Source organism: Canis lupus, chromosome 15 (genome assembly GCF_011100685.1).
Source record: "Canis lupus familiaris isolate Mischka breed German Shepherd chromosome 15, alternate assembly UU_Cfam_GSD_1.0, whole genome shotgun sequence".
NCBI lineage: Eukaryota > Metazoa > Chordata > Mammalia > Carnivora > Canidae > Canis > Canis lupus.
Genome location: NC_049236.1, coordinates 19,824,400 through 19,845,461, shown reverse-complemented (window position 1 = coordinate 19,845,461; position 21,062 = coordinate 19,824,400). Strand labels below are relative to the sequence as shown.

General features: G+C 33.8%; 1 protein-coding gene across 5 annotated transcripts in view; it reads right to left on the bottom strand.

Annotated features, from left to right (window-relative positions):
- Window positions 1-21,062, bottom strand: part of ZDHHC17 (zinc finger DHHC-type palmitoyltransferase 17) — a 143,404-nt gene that overhangs the window by 61,675 nt on the left and 60,667 nt on the right. For all 5 annotated transcript variants that reach the window (XR_005370377.1, XM_038558507.1, XM_038558510.1 and 2 more), the window contains exons 9-14: window positions 14,954-15,096; window positions 13,135-13,235; window positions 5,866-5,990; window positions 4,734-4,796; window positions 2,011-2,104; window positions 1,023-1,106 (exon numbers count right to left, since the gene is read on the bottom strand). Coding sequence is in view for 4 of the 5 variants with exons in the window: in XM_038558507.1 (XP_038414435.1) it covers window positions 1,023-1,106; window positions 2,011-2,104; window positions 4,734-4,796; window positions 5,866-5,990; window positions 13,135-13,235; window positions 14,954-15,096 (610 nt within the window). In the remaining variant the exon portion in view is untranslated. The remainder of the gene's footprint in view (window positions 1-1,022; window positions 1,107-2,010; window positions 2,105-4,733; window positions 4,797-5,865; window positions 5,991-13,134; window positions 13,236-14,953; window positions 15,097-21,062) is intronic.

The following is a 21,062-nucleotide window of genomic DNA, read 5'->3' as shown; positions in this document are numbered from 1 at the left end:
CTGTTAGCAGGACCATGTTCTCCCTGAGGTGTGTTGGGCCAGAAATTAGGTCAAGATCTTTGACCAAATCTTTCTATTAATCCTATATGAGGAAGGAGCCTTTTTCATTAGGGCAGTAAGAGACATTATTCTTAATATCTGTGAAAACGGGGACTAGGAAATCATCCTTCCACATCTTATTTTAAGCCAGGATCTAACACATATTATGCTAAGACCTGAAGCTTAGTAACTAGTATCTTCATTTAAACTCTTTTCAAATCATGTTCTCAATGCAATAAAAACCCATCATTGCCCCTATGCCCATATGATCAAGTGAATGACAATTTATTCTTTAAAAAGTATCTCCTAAAAATTAAAAAAATTAAAAATTAAAAAAATAAATAAAAAGGATCTTCTAACACCTTTTAATATTCTCTAATAGGCAATAATTACAACTTACTCTGAAATATTTCAAGTTCTGTGCAAAGTTAACTGTATTTTCCCAACTGTTTGGTATGAAAGAGCAACTGGCACGGTCACAAAATCTGTAAGCTACTAATGCAAGCACGTGATGTGAAAAATGTTATATTTCACCCAGAAGCTTTTTAAAGTCTATTAAACTAATATGTTTTTCAAAGGACACACATATTAAAACATAGCTAACTGAATTCTGTTGCTTATATTATATATTGAATATCTTTATAGTTCTTTAAGACTTTGTTTATTTGACAGAGAGTGAGAAGCAGGGGGAGTGGCAGAGGGACAAGGAGAAGCGGACTCCCAGCTGAGCAGGAAGCCTGACTGGTGACTTGTGACTCGTGACTCTGGGTCTCAATCCTGGAATCATGACCCGAGCCAAAGGCAGTTGCTTAACTGACAGGCCTCCCTGTTTATAGTTCTATATCTAATCTTTTGTTTGTTTTATTGTAGTAAAATGCCCCAAACCATAATTTTTAGTTAAAAGACTTGTTACCCTATTTTGCTAATATGGTAGGTAAAAGTATACATTTGTTTTAAGAAAATAAAAAGTTAATTGTACTCACAAGAAATACAACCATAAATCATCCAGCAGATCATAAAAAGCAAGAAGAATAGGTAGCCCATAAAGTATCTATGGTTGCCTGCACCTAGAGAACAACACAGAAGTAATTTTTTCAGGTAAGAAAAAAAACAACTGGAAATACACCCTTTGGGGATAGGGTAAAAGAACGTCATGAAAGGTATGATACAATTTGGACAATAATCACATACATTATTTATTTTATAAAATGTTCTTCAGGAAAATAAATGTTTTATTAAAAGTCTTAAAATAAGAATTCTTTTAATTACAAAGATGTGATGACCACAATGATATTCATTCTGAAGTCAAATGCCAAGGAACAAATTCTGAGTTTTAACACCTACTGTTTGCTTTGTGAGGTTTAACATAACCTATTCTATCTTTATTTTTATAAACTTTACAATCCAACTTTTTAAAGGCTTCTCCCCATCAGTCATGCAATCTTTGCAATGCTTTCCTGTTGTTACCTCATAAAAACCCAGGGCCATCTCTCAGACCACTAAGTTGACCTCCTGAGACCACACCATTCTTCAACACTGAGGTATATACAGAGTTTTTATCTGTCATTCTTCTCTGCTTCTGTACATAACATCCATCCAAATATTTTTATTGCCTTAACTTTCTCCAGTTTAACTAAAAAGCAATACTATCTACCTCCTTGTTGATTTCACTGTTAAACCCAATAAAAAAAAATAGGAAAGAGTAGGCACCAAAAAGAATTGATAGAGAAATATCAATCTTTTCTAGATGCTGATTTTATAACTTTTCCCCTCTTTCTCACAAGTGAGTTGCTCTTTGTCAACTAGAAGATTAATGGTGGGGGGGTGGGGGAGGCATGAGGATTGGGGAGAAGAAGGCTACAGTAGGATGTAGGAATGAAGTTTCTATCATCTACTTTAATACTGTACTTCATTAGTTACCTAGAATAACTTAAAAGAACAATGCACTTAGATATTATTAATAAAACTTACCTACACAGTTACCCACCCATGGGCAATGATGATCAAATTTTGCTATGCAGCGGTTGCACACACCACAATGTTTGGACCTCACTGGTTTCCGTATCTGTTAATAAGCATTTTAAAAGGTTATGAAAGGAATTACATGGAAGAAAGGAAAGCTGAACATTTCTTTTCTCAAAATACAATTATGAAGGAAACAAAATTATGTTTCCAAAGGCATAAAATAAAATAAAAACCACTACTGTTTTGTTTAATGAGATTTCAACTGCAACAAAGATAAAAAGGATAAGGCTACTGTGGAATATAAACAGAATGTAGTAGAACCATCACTTGACAAAAATAATTAAGAATCAAAAACCATTTTGTTGTTGCGATGAATGGTACTATATTTAATTCACATCCCTCGAGTTTCTGAATAATAAAAACCTCACTCTCCAGGCTTTTAAATGAAAAGTTATTGTGGTTAATGGTCATGATATGGCTCTTGTTTAATAAAATGAAATTGTTCCTTAGTAAGAGAGGAAGGCCAAATTAGAAGTGAATAAAAGCAGCTTTTAAAATTCAAAATCATTAATGTCTTCCCAAAGTTAACAAATCTAGCAAAAATCAGTAAGTGTACACATCTTTCTCTTTCAGTGGCTCTTGAGATCTCAGATTAAGGTATAGCATCTCCCCTGCTGAACTTCATGAGCCACCTAAGAACGTACACCATGCTTATTAGCAAGTTTAGGTAGCCCCTATTACTTGCAAAAACATAAAATACATTATTCAGCTGCTGACAGGCAATAAGGAATTCATGTTTATGATGTCTTACTGTTTTAGGTGTTGTGAAATGTTTCACTCTCTATTACTCTGAATCAGCCAAGTGCATAAAGACCTCATTAGTGATCTTTGGAGGGCTGCTAGTCTTAATGCTGGATCCATGACAAGAGCTAGCTATTAACCCATGCCAGAAACGAAATTTGTAATATCCTTCATTAGTGTTTCAATAAAAGCACTGCCTTTTCTCCACCAGTTTGCATAAGGTTATATACCATTTTGAGGCACTAAGAAAAAGCATAGGTTGACTATGCAGTTCTTAGGTGTACTAAAATGATCTGTGGATCCTATAAACAAAAGGCTCACTTATTCTTCACCACAGATATGAAACTAAATATATTTAGGAGAAAGAAGGACGCATTAAACAAATTATACCCCCACTTCAGCTACTTCAGCTGTAACCCTCAGCTACACTTCTCCTTTGGTAATACTTGTCAATGAATTCTAAACAAAGACTGACACAAGGCTACTGAACATGGTAGGCTCCTTGGTTCACTTAGAGTAATTCACCTTTTGGAAATTTTTATTTACATGTCTTATTAGGGTCTTGTCTATCAAAGTGAAGGATACCCATATAATGTCAAATACCTCTATCAGTTTGAATTATTTTATAATAGGATATGCTCTTTTCTTTACATGACTGAATTATCTATCTACAAGGACATGGCTTAGAATAACATAATATATAATAAAACATTTATGCTATGATAAAATTAGTCTTGTTCTTGCCATCAGGTATTTATTTAACAATGAAACAACACTGAGTGACTCTACAAAAGAATTTGTTTGTCATATGGCAAACATATCAGCAATGCATGCTTGGCTTTGTGCATACTTGGCTTTATGTCCAGAGAACCAGAGAATATAAAAATGTTCTTAACAGTAAAGTGCCAAGCCTGTAAATTAACCACTGCAAAGCACAGAAACAGAAACCTTCTTAAAGAATACTTGACAATACAAAAGAATCTAGTCAGGACTCTAGAGTAAAGCAATATACATTTTGAATATTCAAAATCCTAACTGGTCAAGGAATGTTAGGTGGAACACCTTAAAGAATCTGGAGAGTTAGAGCTCCATTTCAAAGACATATTCCCAAATCTCAAACCAAGTCAATTCTTGTTATTTACATTTTAAGACATTAGTTCAGTGGCAGTGTGCAACTTAAAGGTATAAAAGGACATTCAGTTTCAGGTATGATTTAAGGATTATTTCTGTTTCCGTGTAGGAAAATATGGTTTAACCACTGTGGCAGTCTATATATTTTTCTCAAGAACTGATTATAAAAATTAGCAGAAAATAATTAAAACACAAAATAGTATTATTCTATAGAAATGCAATATGTATAGTAACAACATAAACAATGTATTACTATACCTGATTCCATAAGTAAATGTTATTTAATTTCATATATATCTTTCTTTATGACCTGGTTGAAGATGACAACTTTTAACATCAATGATAAAATAGTGCTCAAAGTTGCTTGAATCCTCTAATACAAAGAGATAACTACTCAAACTGAACCATTTTAGAGGCCCTGCTGTCTTAAAGTTATCTAACAGATTTCCCCCCTGTGACCTTTAAATATAAGAATAAATTTTTTCTTTTTTTTTTTTTTAATTTTTTCTTAAAATATCTAGGAAAACAATTATTAGGAAATTATAATAAACCTTTGATTTTTTTAATACTTTATTACTTAGATTTTTCTTTGTTGAGTTACATTAAGAAGAAGAGATTAAGAATTAATACACGTTGAATCAGAAGTATAGTCAAGGTCTACCATCACGGGAGCAAGCACATTCGGGGGGCATGAAATGTGCTCAGCATAAGAAGCTGTTCTCCTGTTCCCCACCCCTCTATGCTATGCCACTGCTATGGGAGGAGGAGAGAAGGAAGAATAAAGAAAAAAATACTACCAAACAGGTACTGCAGAATATACTGAGGTCCAGACTTCCTGTCTCTGCAAGTTCAACTATTGTCTGTAAATTTAAAAAAATATATATTTTATTCAAAACTAACAATGTTCACCAACTATAGTGCCATCAATATGAATCAATAAAAATGTTCATTTTTAATTAATATTTTCAGCTCAAAGTAATAAAATCTTTTTATTCATTTACTTCTACTATTTCATTATAATATGAATATAGGAATTTTATTTCTTGAGTATATAAAAACCCAACTCTAAACTTAAGGGACTATTCCTCTGACAATAAGACTACATTACCTATCCTAAGAATTGGTTGTGTAAGTTTTGATCACTAAGATATGAAAATAAACTCAAGTTTAATAAAAAACTGAATCTTCAGAACTGTATTATGACTAAGAAAACCCAGCAAACCAATTAGTATTGAAGTCTGAAGAATATTATAAGCATAAGGGCAGCAATCTCTACAGGGCCAGAAAAGGGAGGATCAGACCCTAAGAACTTGCTAGTGTTTTAGACTCCTGTGGACAGAAATAATTCATTAGGATTTTTTTTTTTCAGAGATTGGATAAAATAGCTCTGAACGTAGTTCAACTGCCTCCAGTCTAATCGAATTCTCTACTTTTGTGACACCTTTGAATTGTACATTTGGTTTGCTAAAGTACCTGGGCTAGTACACCTGGGGGTGCCCAGGATTTTTTATATACATACACATATATTTTTATTGAAAATACACATAAATATATACATGTAATGGAAACATAATATCTGAACTATCAACCAGTTTGTTGACCTTCCAATTACACATTTGATAAACATTTACTGAATTTGTATTATTTGCTGAGGGTTTTCAGAGATGTTTGAAATGCTGTACTCATTCCTCAAAGCAATTACAATTCTTATAAAGGGGAAATACATGAAACTTTAAAATGTCATGAAAATGCAAGGACAGGCATTTGGGAGTACCAAGGGTGAGCAACAACTATGTATAACCTCAGTTTGGTTTGAAACTCCTTTAATGTTCTAAAAGATTGTTTCTTTCTTTGTACTCTAATATCTGGTATAAATATTGATAATTTGGCAATTAAACACATGTGACTAGTTAGATTCTATCTGGCTACCTTTTTCTTTTGTTCTTCTGTAGCTTTAATAATCCCTGGATCTGATTTCCAAGATTTTCCAAAATTGTAGAAAAGCGCAACACTATTGGCAAGGAATGGAAGATGGATAAATAAAAAGTTGAGATGTGCCTGAAGTTAAGGAATCTAAAGAAGCAATGATAAATGAGTTACTATTATAGGTAAATTTACAGTCTTTAAAATTTTACCACACACACACACACACACACACACACACCTACCCATTAAAAATACAAGCTGATTTATTATATCAAAATATACTTTTAAATTATGTTCATAACTGAATATAAAAAGAAAAAATGTGATTTCTTTACCAACTTTAAATCATTTGGGTACACTTATCTGACACTTAAAAAAAGTCAGTAATGTATTAAAAATTCAATGAACATGTTATTTTTAAATGATCATGTCTTCTGATAAAAACTGAAGGGATTTTCTCATGTTCAAAGTTATTAACATATTCCTTTATATGCATTAAAGTCTTTATATATCTACCACTTAGGATACCATACCCATGTATTTAAAAGACTGCTTTTAAGTTCTCTCCATTGCCTTTTTTTGAACACATTCAAATTGACCTTAATTTTAGAAAAGTATTTATAAACTTGCTTAAAACAGAGTTCCTATGTTCACATTTTTCTACCTAGTGAAAATATAAGAAATGTACTAAGCTTTAAAAATATAAATGAGGAATCAAAAACTACTTTAAATAACACTAAGAAAAATAATGTTGCTACAGCAACACATTTCTGAGGCACAAAATATCTGAATACTCAAATATCATTTTCAAGATTTTTATGTAGGTACAAGCATCAACAGCTAAAACTCTTGAGATTAAAGCTGGGTAAATGTACAAGAAAAGAATACTGAACCTTGTATTTTTCAGGAGCCAGACCTTTATACACTATAACAGTTTCAAAAGGTGTGTATGTAAATAACTCAGATTCTTAAAGCCTGGATTAAATCTGCAAGAGGGCTAAGGAGCAACTCAAGAGAGGACTACAGATTTAAAAGGGATAGGATATTCAAGAATCAAATATCAGATGAACTTATAGAATTTATTTGCTTGGTCTTTACAGGCAAAGAGATTAGATATCTTCAAACGGTAGTTCGAAGTTAGCTTTAACAGGTCACACCAGTTAACTTTGTAAAGTTACAGAAAAAAATGTACAAACTCTCCACAAATGGCATGGTTGTTTTTCGTAAAGGTTTAAAACAACCTTTTTTTTTCTGATAAAATCAGAAAACATTAAAAAGCATACAGGCAAAAACAATACTTCCACAACCCAGCAACAATTCCTTTTATATTTTGTAATCTGCATCTTTAACAACTGAGATCATAGTGTTTTTATGAACATTAATAAAACAAGTAACACCTGTATCAACTAGATGCCACTTAATCTGCACAAGAACTCTATCCCCATGTTACAGATGACAAACCTAAGACAGAGGTTAACAAAATAGTCCAAAGTTGCCGAGTAAATTAAGGTGGAGCAGGCATTAAATTCCAGGCTCTTTTTATCTGTGCTAGCCTGCCTCTCCAACGCACTCAGCAAAAGATGCTGGGTCGTTAGGTATTATGGGAACAGTATCTTTGGGTATGAACATACTTAAGGCTTGATGTATATTTTTATACTGTCAGATGATTTCCAGAAAGATACACCAATTTAAGATCCCACTAACAACACATACTGCGTGATTACTATATTTCCATCAGCTTTAAGCAAAGAATTACCAATTTGAGAAGCAAAAGAAGCCTTATTTTATTGTCTTAATTTATATTTCTGCTTTTATGTTTAAACAGTCCTCCAATTAGGTAAAAAAAGAAGTATGTGTCATCAATGTTTTCATTTAAATGTTTATGGAACCTTTTTTTACATTTAACTCTTTAATCTGCTTGGATGTATTCTGATGCCTGCTGTGAACTGTAGCTCTAACTTACCATAATACCCAACAAAATAAAGAACAGTATACCAAATGAATCAACTCTGTAAAATACCAGCAACAACTTCAGGAAGGGGACAAGCCATACTATACCATAAAGTTCAACTGGAGATCAAGAAAGGAAGACGACTCTGGTGAGGCAAGCTGCCTGCCATAGTTCTTAATCCCACCTCCACTTGTATAAGTAGTATGGAAAATGTGGATGAGAAGACAAAGCCAGAATTCTCATCAGTCCAACCTGGCTCTCTGCTATGGATTGAATTAATGTCCTACCCCACCCAACCCCCCAAAATTCATGTGAAGCCCTAACTTCTACTGTAACAATTCAAATAAGGTCTCTAGGAAGTAATTAAGATCAATTGAGGTTCAGAAGGGTGGGACCCTAATCCAACAGGACTGTGGCTGTATAAGATTTCAGAAGAAGAAAGAAATCTCTCTCCCCTGCTATGTGGGACACAGGGTGGAGCTGGCTACCTGTAAGCCAGGAAAAGAATCCCCACCTGAACATAATCATGCTGGCATCCTTATCCAGAACTGTGAGAAAATCAATTTCCTTGTTATTTAAGCTAACCAATCTAATGTTACTTTGCAGTGGCAAATATCTAAACATCAAAATAATTCACTTTTCTTTAAATTCTTCTACAACTTTAATAGAATTTCAATCAATATTGCATTGGGCTTTTCATGGAACTTGAAAAGCTGATTCTAAAAAACTTAAACAGAAGCACAAAGGGCCAAAAAAAGCTAAAGTATTCCTGAGAAACAAAAAATTGCAAAACTTGGCCTACCAGATATCAAGATTTAAGAATAAAGCTTTAGTGGGGAGGTTGGGGAGGAAAGGATGGGTAAAATAGGAGAAGGGGATCAAGAGGACACTTATCATGATGAGCACTGTATAATGTATAGAATTACTGAATCATATTGTACACCTAAACCTGATATAACACTGTATGTTAACTGTACTAGAAGAGAGGGAGAGAGGAAGTTACGAAGTTGGAAGGAAGGAAGGAAGGAAGGAAGGAAGGAAGGAAGGAAGGAAGGAAGGAAGGAAGGAAGGAGAAAGCTATAGTAATAAAACAGTACTGGCACAAGCAGAGAGATCAATAAACTGAATAGAGTATGGGAAAACTGATAAATATCAAGGTTGATGCTGCGACTGAGTGAGGAAAGGGTATACTGAAGCAATGAGTTCCCTAATAAGCAAAAAGGAAGACAGACACAAGCCCCACTCATATCATTCATTAGACACAGTAGTCAAATACACATGAATTAATAAATTAGATTATATTTAACGACTTCAGAAACACTTCCATCTGCACAAACACACACACACACAAATGATATACAATGATATTTATAGCAATATTGTCAGAATTCACAGAAAGTGGTGACTGGATACTGAAAGACAGGTATTAAAAAGCTTAGAGAATATTATAAGGAAATTAGAAAAGATACACAAAAAAACTGAAGAAGTCCTAATAGTAAACTACAGGAAAAAAATACTTAAGAGGCAAATGTATAGGAGAGGATGGTGATAATGATAATTTAGTAATGTCTTTATTTTTATATATGCAATCATCCCAGGTTCCAGAAGTTTTTTATATCCGTCTTTAGTTTAAGCTTAATTTAACTTAAAACCTGAATGAAAACTAATTTATTTTTAGACATAAAATTTCTAATAGCTTATCATCAATATTTTTTCACTTATTAGGTCTTAGGCATATGCCCACATCAAGTCTTAGAAAAGCATTTTAATGGCTATTTTATCCCCTATTACACATAGCTAACTGATAACAACTATTCCCCATTCAGGATGGATACTTAGGTTATTTTCATTTTTTTCTCGATTATAAATAGTACTCTGGTAAACAGCTTTGTAAATAAATTTTTGACTTACATCTGATGACTTATGAAGGGTATTTTTAAAGTCTTTCTACATGCTACTTTCCAGGAAAGTTTAAAAACTTAAAATTATGTTCAGAGTGTACGATAAGACATTTGAAGATACACTGTTATCAGGTCAAAAAGCTGAGTCCTACCCAAGACTCCTGATAATTACCTATCTATGGGACTTTGGGCAAGACATACAATTTCTCTGAGTCTCAGTGTCTCCATCAGTTAGAAAACAGGATTAGGATTTGTGTGGTTTGTTTTTCTAATCTCAAAGAATTGCTCTGAGAACCAAGACAAACAATATATCTGAAAGAACTATAAACCAAAAAGCACTGAATAAAATGTAAGGCACATCGAGATGATAATTATTTAATGAACAGCAAAACAGAATAAGAACTTATTTGTTAGAATAGTTTATATCAATACAAAATTCATAATCACCACAGAAACACTCGTTAGGTATCATATATAAGATACTAAAATAAAGTTTATTTTACAGTTGACCTTCATGCCTACTTGCTAAAATTTGAAACCACAAAATCAATACTCACAGTATTTTTACAGTCATTCATGGATATGTGCAAAGTAGCAAAAAATATGAGTCACCCTATGTACACAATGACAGCTGAATCCAACAAGGCAATAGTCTGCCTACTTGTTCCAGCTCTTATACCGTAAACAAGTATCTTTTTATGGTTGATTCTATGTCCTACTGTTTACCTATTTGCGCTTCTTGTCGGTGATTTTGCTGTTTAAAATGGCCTCCTACTATAATGCTGAAGTGTAACAAATGTTCCTAAATGTGAGAGAGCTATGGTGTGCCTTACTTGATAGGAGTTAGATATGCTTTGTTCAAGCATGGGTTATAATACTGCTGGCGGTTAGTTCAATGTTAAGCAATGACAAATATTATATTTGGTATTTATACAGAAACACATAAAACCAAGGTTATGTACTGATTGGCTGACAAAAAATGTTGACTAGAGGCTTACATTTTCTTTTTTCCCTAGGAGCAACAGGTTTAGTATTTGCTAATTCAGTGTTTGCAGCAACTTTATAGAGCATAATTAGCACAAATAATGAAAATTGACTATTTTTCACTAGTCTAAGCAGCTTTAATTACATATGCAGTCAAGAGTTGAATGAGGAAAGTGGTAGAAACAACAGCAAAAAGGCTGAGGTCAACAATAGAGGTAGTTTCTGACAACAGCTACCATTTTTAACTCCATTATCTTAATCATCATCTTATATCATGAACCTCATGAACTTCTAACATCCTTGTGCTTCCATCATAAATTATTCTGGGCTCTTTTTGTTCCCTTCCTATAAGTTTCTAGAGCTCCTATCTCTGGCTGCGAAGTTTAATACTGAAAAACAAAATATGGCTCTAAAATCACATAGGGCATAGAGATATGGTTCTTTTAAACATAGAGAAGTGTTAAGTTTTTCTTTTTATAATCACAATTTAAAGTTATTTGTGATTTCATTCCACATTCCGTGAGCAGCATATACACAAACATTCAGATAAAAGAAACCGTTAATGCACACTTAAAGCCCATGTGAACACGATGATCCAAAAAGTCATGCATAAGGTAGTAACACACACTTATTTAACATTTTTTACATGTCAGGTGTGTCCTATACTTTATTAATTTATTAAACTCATCTTCTCAAAAATTCTATGATCATCCCTCCTTTACAGATAGGTTAAATATAAAAACTTGGTATTCTCATACCATAATTTTTATTTGAAAAATTAAACTAATACATGCGACTTATATAGGGCAAGTTAAATTGACTTGATTGTGCTGACCTTCCTTTCAAAATCTACCTCTAACATTCTCAACTCCCTATATTTGGAAGCTTGCAGAGCTATTTTATTCTATCTCCAAAAAAGGAAGGAAAAGAAAGAAAAAGTTCAAGTCAGAATACATAAAATTCTCTGGCATGAAGTTTTCATTATTTGTGATTTACTAATTTTCCTGCTTTTCTCCACTTATATGTACAACAGATTAATAGAACAGCAACAGTCTAAAATTATTTTGAGATGTGAATCTGAGTTTTTTCATGATATAAAGTTTACTGTCCAATTTAGGAAACAAAATTAGAAAATATGTCTGGAATACTAATGTCATTTCAGAGGTCAGTGCTCCTTATAAATTTAAAATAGATGAGGTAACGAAAATAAGCAGATCTGTTTTACCTAGGCTAACTGTTCCAAGAAAACAATCCTAATGTTCAATAAATCCTTGAGAAACAATTTTTATGTCAAAGTTTAGTACAAGGCAGAATGAGGTAGCAAAAAGTACTACATGGAAATATTTCAAAAGATACTTAGGCTAAGGAAATATTTAAAAAGCACTATACTTTCTAAAAGCATAATGCTATAAAAATGTAAGAATGACAAGTGTAGCCACAGTTCTGTGCCTTTGTCTCAAAATAAGCATTTGTTTTTCGATACTTCATTTTTGTTTAAAACACAACAAAAAGAACACAACGTTAAAACATGCAAGACTGTGAAGTGAAACTAGGTATTAATTAAAATTGTTCAGAACAGTCATAAGTCAACAAAAATTGCATTCTATTTAAAACCTATCTTACAGCTTTGTATTTTAATATTTTGAAAAATGATTTACTAACAGACATTTGTGAAACATGTGCCTTTATTTTAATAAAACAGACTGTCTTAATGATTTGATCTTTTCTATATAAAAATATAAAAAGTTGACATTGGCCTTATTTCTTTGATACACACATATGCACATATGCATACTTACAATTTCAAATAAGATTACTTTTTTAAAGTATACTAAACTGAAATAATCAGCAATATTTGAAGACACAGCACTGCATGCTTTTCCTGATACAAAAGAAAAAATTAACTGTTACCTACCACAACAAAATAAAAAGTTGTGATATTAAGAAAATATTTAGAGAAACAGTTTGATACTAAGCCATGAAAATCACAGTTTAGTAAAAAGGTTTCAAATAGATGTTTCTGAATCAGACAAGTATGTGTTTCTATCTCTGCCTTACCAGAGACGAGCTTGGGCAAGGATAACAGCTTAACCTATTTAAGTCTAAATTTTCTCATCTACAAAATGTGGAGATAAAAATATTAACATACAGAATGTATATTAAAGGTGTACAAAGCATTTAAGAAAATGCCCTTTAACAATAAATAATAGCTACTCATTATTGATGTAGTCATTAAAAGCAGCTTTCAAAAGCAATCTATTAAATATGAAACATTTTAAAACAATATTTATATTGGTTCACACTTAGTATTTTTCTAGAAATACTGTTTTACCGCAGCAAATCATGAGTAGTTCAGTCCTAATGTTAAATTACTATGAAACATTCATTTAGGTAACAAAAGTTGCTTTAGATACGACCTTTATAACCAAAGGATATCATTCCAAAACCAGAAGAACCACGTTACATACATCCAGAATTTGGTTGCCAAATATATTCCAAGGGGCAATGCACTATGCATTGAATGATCAAAAAAGGATCTGCAAAATACAAATTTTATAAAATTTGAGCTCTATACTTTGTTGCAAAAATAAATGATTTTTTAAATGAAAATTATACACATTCTACATAGTAAACTTTGGCTTAACCAAAATTCAGAAATATAGGCTCCTTAAATAAATACCAAGACCATTTTTCACGGTAATCAATAATAAATGAGTGCACAGCTGAATCAGTCAGCAAGATTTTGAAGTTCCTAATTTGACAAGAAATGGAATTATATTCTATTCTGTGAACTTTTCAACCTCAGAATTTCAGTCTACTCCTATCCTCTTAAATCAACAATTTAGTATATTTAGTAACTCTTATCATTCAGCATATTAGTCACCAAAGATGCATTATAATTTTGATAAACTAGTACAAAGCAATCCTCAAGTTTTTCTTCATGCTTCATTATTTCTCCTTACTTACAGACTCCTGGTTAAGCTTTTAGTACAGCTTTTTCAAATAGAATGAACTGGCAGTGTAATAGAATTGAAGGTTATTATGTACAGAATTTTAAACAGGGGGAAAAATAAGTATTAATGAATTTTATTACACATAAGCAGGATCAACTATCCATGTAGGCTAATTAGGAAGTATTCCTATTTATAGGATCCCTTGGAGCTCCTAGGAATACTAAAGTGAGATTAAATTACCTAGAATTAAGCTTCTTCCTGACAGTTAACACATTAGTGTATTACCAGTCATTCTCATCTCTATATGAATTACTTTCAGAACTTTTTTTTTTTTTGAAATTCAGGTGAAAACAAAGTACTAAAGAAATGGAGACGAGGTGGGAAGTTTCAGATCTGATCATAGACAACTGCCTAGATTTACTGAATGGGCAACTTAAAGGAAAGGGATCTAAGGATAGGAAGACAGGGAAAGATCACAATATTTTAAAGAAAAATGAGAGAGGAGAAAATACCAAGGCTAAGCCTTACTTCATATGCTCAGACTCTACCTTAACTGCTAAAATAAGTGACCAAAGAAAATATAATTCCTAAGGAAAGGTAAGCTCAAGGATTATAATTACCTAAAAATAGGCCATATGTGTATTACAGTCAGAGTTCAATGACTCGTCTACTTCTACTGAAATGTTTAAAACTGTATTCTGGCCTTAAAAATGTTAGACTTTGTCACCCAAAGTACCTTTAGAATTTCAACATTTCAGTTTGTTTCCTATAGTTAAGAGTCTCTTACAGCTTGTCTTCCTCTCTGATGACTTCCTATTCAGTTTTCCCTCCCTTCCCCTATGATTTTCTGTACTGTTTCTTATATTCCACGAGTGAAACCATATGTAATGGTCTTTCTCTGATTGATCTGGGATTGCTGGGGGGTAGTGGGTGGGGGATGGGGTGACTGGGTGTGATGGGCATTAAGGAGGGCACGTGATGTGATGAGGCCTGGGTGTTACATGCAACTGATGAATTACTGAATTCTTCATCTGAAACTAATGATGTACTATATGTTGGCTAATTTAATTTAAATTTTAAAAATAAAATTTAAAAAGAAAAAGAAAAAAATAATTTCAACTTTAAAAAACTTAAAAGATTCCAGATAAAAGTCTGCCAAAATTCTTTAACATTAAATAAAGATGGAACGTATTACATAAAGGCAGTGTTCTAAACACACAAAACATTAATTTTACATAGCAAGTTCCCAATTATATCCTTTCGTGAACAGTTAAAAATACAGTTAAAAACAACATACTTACTTTGAAAGAAATTGTACTGTAGCCCAAACACCACCATACATTAGCCCTTTAATGAGCCAAGAATCAATATTTAGGTCTGCTATAAACCCAACCAGCCAAATAACTAGGAATGGAGTTCCTAGCATTACTTTCTGCCGAAACTCCTGTACAGAAAAAAACAATGTCAGAAAGTTTGCATGTTTCAAGTAATCTGAATGTGAACCATTGTTATCTTTGTGAAAACATGCAACAGAAGGTGAAATTCATTCATTCAAATATGCCTACTACGCACAGGTACTATTCAAGGTGCTAGTCTCAGTCTTTTAGATAGGCTTTAATAGGCAATTTAAAAGTACTTAGGTAAAATTGTGGAAAAAGAGAATGTAAGTTATAGGAGTGGGTCCAGATATTCAGATGCGGGAGACAGCAGTGCCACCTGCCAACACGTAAACTAGAAAACTGTTCATGACGATACCACGCAATTAAAAGGGCCACTGATAACTAGAGAGTGAAGAACCAGGATAACTTGATGTTCTAAGAGCTACATCAGATAAAGAAAGGTGAGGATGCTTAGCCTGAAGAAGACACTTTGAATGATACATGTAAACAGTATATTAAAATCTTAAATGAGACAGAAAATAAAACAGTCTATAGAGTCCCAGAGTCCACGGAATGAAGATTATGTGCCCCTGAACATATTTCAAAGCACAGTGTCTAACATTCTGGAGGTAGTTCCATTTCATTTTTGTACTGATCTAGTTGTTACAAAGTCCCTACTTCTTCTTTTTTTTTTTTTTTTAAGATTGATTGATTGACTTATGAGAGAGAGAGAAAGAGAGAGAGAGGCAGAGACACAGGCAGAGGGACAAGCAGGCTCCATGCCGGGAGCCCGACGTGGGACTCGATCCCGGGACTCCAGGATCACGCCCTGGGCCAAAGGCAGGCGCTAAACCTCTGAGCCACCCAGGGATCCCCACAAAGTCCCTACTTCTAAATACAAAACCTATCTACTTCCTTAGGACACCTACCACAATTTTACCTTCATAACAACACAAAGCAAGTCTATTAATTACCTCCTCCACATAGCAGCCCCTCACAAAATGATAGGCAGTTATCAAGTCTCTAGAGTTAAACCTTAAGTGATAGAACAACATATGATCTTCCAGCTGTGACCTAACAAAGTTCAGAGTACAAATATTACTTTCCTCACTGACTACCTTTCTGAAGGCTAAGATATTACACTTTTTTAGTGCCCCTTTTTATACTGCTAGCTTCCACTGAAATAAATATTTTTTATATAAGTGGCCATGCCTTTCCCAATTACTGTAATTCATTTTGAATGATGTGTAATTTTGGCTTGAAAAATAATTAAATATAACTTCAGAGTTTAATTTTATGCTGTCATAAAATAACTAACCTTTCTGATTTGTATTTTCTTTTTTAAAGATTTTATTTATTCATGAGAGAGAGAGAGAGAGAGAGAGAGAGAGAGGCAGAGACACAGGCAGAGGGACAAGCAGGCTCTATGCAGGGAGCCCGATGCGGGACTCAATCCTGGGACTCCAGGATCATGCCCTGGGCCGAAGGCAGGCGCTAAACCGCTGAGCTACCCAGGGATCCCCCTGATTTGTATTTTCATCTCTAGTATGCAAGAATTTTATATCAAGACATTAGAGAAGATGTATAACCGGGAGGACAGAGCATGTAAGGGGTGGGTACTGATGGGAGCGAAGGCAGATGTGTCACTGGAAAACTATTTTCTAAAATTATTTGTAATTTGCCTTGATTGGAAAAGTATTCTTTTTTTAAGATTTTAATTTACTTATTTGAGAGAGAGTACGTGAGTGCATGAGCAGGGGGAAGGGCAAAGGGAGAAGCACACTCCCCTCTGAGCGGGGAGCCCCATACAGGGCTTCATCCCAGGACCTCAGGATCATGACCTGAGCTGAAGGTAGATGCTGAACCAACTGAGCCACTCAGGTGCCCTGAAAAACTATTTTCTAAAATTATCTGTAATTTGCCTTGTTTTTAGTTCAGATACTTGTTCTTCCTCAGCAACAGCCATAATTTTTTCATTATTAAAAATAAAGATACAATTTACAAATAGTAAAATTCACCCTCTTTTGGGTATAGTTCTCTGAGTTTTGTTAACATACATCGTTATGTGAAAATCAAGACACAGAACAGTTATATCCTGAAATACCCTGTGCTCCCAGTCCCAGCCCCGGACAAACACTAATCTCTACCCCTATGTTTTTTGCAGGAATGTCTTATAAATGGAATCATACTGACACAGTCCTTTAAGCCTGGCTTCTTTCCCTGAGACAACGCATCTGACATTCATCCATGTTGTATCGGCAGTTTGTTCCTTTTAAAGCTAACTAGTATTCTATTATAGTATCACAGTTCTTTCATCTGCAGCTAAGGGATTAGGGTTATTTCCAAATTTGAAGACTGAATAAAGCCACTATAAACATTTGCATAGAGGTTTTTGTGTGAACAGAAGTCATTTCACTTGGATAAATACCTATGTGTGGGATTCTGGAGTTTTTCTTTTTTTTTTTTCTTCCCAGAATATTATTTAACATATGTATTTATGATGCCACAAAGATGTTTTAAAAAGATGTAATGGTGATGTGCTGCTTCTGTAGATATGAAAAAAATCTATTTTCTCCTGAATTTTATTTTATTTTTTTTTCTCCTGAATTTTATTATAGAAATTTTCAAATATATAGTAAGTCTGAAAGAATTTTATAGTGAATACTAGCTGTATTCACCACCTAGATTCTATAATTCAGTAACCTATTTTTAATTAAACTTTTGATTATGAAACAATTATAGGTTCACATGCAGTTGTAATAAATAATACAGACAGATCCCAAGGACCCTTTACCCAGGTTTCCCCAAAGGCTAACATCTAGAGAAACAGTAGTACAATATCCTAATCAGGATGTTGACACTGATACAGTTAAGATGCAGAATATTTCCATCACTACAAGGATTCCCCACGTGGTCCTTTTAGAGCAACTTCCCTCCTACCAGCTACCTTCACCTGCATATGAACCTCTGGCAACCACTAATCTGCTCTACATTACTGTAATTTTGTCATTTCAAGAATTTTATGTTACATAGTATATAACCTAAGGGATTGGCTTTCTCATTCAACCTAATTCCCTAGAGATGCACCCAGGTTATTGTTTGTATCATTAGTTCATTTCTTTTTATTATTAAGGAACATCCCATGGTATGAGTGCGCTATAGTCTGCTTAACCTTCACCTACTGAAGGACTGTAGAGTTGTTTCTAGTTTGGGGCTATTATGAATAGAGCTGCTATAAACATTCATGTATGGGATTTTGTGTAAATGTAAGTTTTCATTTCTCTGGGATAAATGCCCAGGAGTGCAGCCTCTGGGTTGTATGGTAACTGCATGTTAAGTTTTTTTAAAAACTGTCCAACTGTTCTCTAGGGTGCTGTATTTCCACGAGTAATGTATGAATAATGCGTAATCAGGAGTAATTTCTCTGTTTCCTTACCAGCATTTGGCGGTGCTGCAACTTTTTCAGTTATTCTGATAGGCATATGATAGTAAGTCATGGTTTTAATTTGCATTTCTCATAATTATATTTTTTGCTTTCTACTACTTCTCTATGTTTTTGTTTCTCTATTTTCTTTTTCCTGCTGCTTGTGGGTTACTGGAAAGCTTTTTAGAATTATATTTTGATTCATCTATAGTATTTTCCAGTTTATCCCTCCATAGTTTTTTTAGTGGTTACTCAAATATTATATAAACATAACTTATCACAATGTACTGGTGTCATCATTTTACTAGTTCAAGTGAACTGTGGAAACCTTACCCCTTTATGTCCCTCTACCCTTCCCTGTTTAGATTATAAATTGTCTCACATATATACCTACATTTAGAGATATATCAAATAATATTATAATTTTTGCTCCAACTGTCAAGCATGAGATGAGAAGTCTATTGTACTTATTCATAATTTTGTTTACATGATCTTATGTTCCAAGATTTTTCCTTTTATCTATTTCTTTCTGTTTAGAGAACATTTCTTAGCTATTCTTCCAGGCTGCTGGCAATAAATTTTCTTAATTTTCCTTTATCTGAGAATGTGTTGATTTCTCCTTCATTCCTGAAAGATATTTTTACTGGATACTAGATTTTGGGTTGACAGTTCTTTCCACTCAGCACTTGGAAAATGTGCCAATTTCCTCTGGCTTCTATGGTTTCTGGTGAGAAATCCATTGTTATTTGATCTATTTCACCCTTACTAGCAAGGGGATTTCAAGAATTTTTTTTGGCCTTTGGTTTCCAGAAGTTTGACTTGGTGTGTTCAGGCAGGATTTCTTTGATTTTATTCTGTTCCACTTCTTAATCTATAGGTTGGTCTTTTGTCAAATTTGGGGATTTTATGGGCCACTGTATCTTTTGGGTACTTTTTTAGCTCTAACTTCCTTCTCTTCTTTTTCTGGGATTCTAATCATATCACTGTTAGATACTTTGTTATAATATCTAATTTTTATTGTTCTATCTTCAAGGTCATTGATTCTTTCCACTGCCCCCTCTATTCTGCTTTTGAGCCCATACACTGAATTTTGCAAAGTTTGGTTATTATAATTTTCAGTTTAAAAATTTCCACTTGGTTCTTCTGTATATTCTATTTCTAGATTTCTATTTCTTTGCTGAGGCTACTTTTCATTTGTTTCAAGCATGTTCGTAACTACTCATTGAAGCCTTTTTATAATGACTCCTCTAAAATCTTTCGTCAGGTAATTCTAATATCTCTGTCATCATGTTGTTGGCATCTATTTGATTTGCATTTCATCAGTTTTGGACCTTCTTAGTATCTGGTATGAGTGATTTTCTGTTTTTTTGTTTTGTTTTGTTTTGTTTTTAGATAGATTCCTCTGATGTAGCTTGGCAGAATGAGGAGAGTGAAGCATGTTACTGTCAGGTGAGATGGAGGTTCAGATCTCAAACTGGACTCCAATGACGCCTGACAGGGGGCTCCTCATTACTGTTGGGCAAAGGTAGAGCTTCCAGCTCCCCACTATACCTCTACTGATACCTCCCCTGGCCAGGAGGGTTAGGAGTGCCTCATTATTGCTTCCTATGTGGTCTTCCCTGATACAGCAGGGATGAGACCTCATTAACAGCCAGAGGGGATGAAAGTCCCAAATCCCTATTTAGTCTTCTCTGACACCACCCCAGGAAAGAAGTTCGGGTACTTCATTACAGTATGGTAAGGGTAAATGTCTAGGCTTTTGCTCATGTGATTCAGGGTGGAGCCACAGTTTTTGGCTGTAGTATATCAGCCAAATATCTGGCTGTGATAGAAAGTTATTTTCTAAAAGCTTCTATCTTGCTAAGCTGCCTCTTCTGTGGTTCTTTGGCCAGAGAGCAAGATTTTGTTGGAGCCCTTTTTGCCCATATCCATTTGTGATTCTAAGTTGTTGGCTTTGTCAGCTCCACTTTTGGGATATATGCAACAAAAAAAAGGAAACGCAGGAACTCGCCACCATGTCATTCTTCAGATCCTGAGCTCCCTAGCCACTCTGCCTTCTTCTTTCCATCCCTAGAATCTTCTTACATTACAGCAATAACATCCAGCTTTTTCAGTTGTACTTAGTGGGGAAGAATAGGAAGCGCATATCTACTCCATCTTCCCAGATTCATTTTCACATAATAAACAGTGTTAAAGAGGACAATGAGATTTCCACTGTTAACAAAAGGGATCGTGGGTTTTTAAGTGTTGAAAAATACTAATTTAGAGATTTTCTCCTAACTTATTATTAAACATTTATTTAGGAGGCATTCTCTTTCTCCCTCTCCCTTTGCCCCTCACTTGTGTCTAAAATCTTCTAACCTTAAAAATCTATGAGCTTTTAATACTGTTTTCTAAAATTAAGATTCCCTCCACATCTATCTACTAGCACTGTCCAAAAATATTTTTCCCCCTTGGGATGACTTATTTTTAGTAAAATACTACTGAATCCTAGGTGTCACTGTTTGTTTAGTTTTAAATAAAGAAGATACTTCACAGATTAGCAAATCAAATCATGCTTACGATTTAAATATTTCTAATGAGATGAAAAGAGAATAGTCTATATAA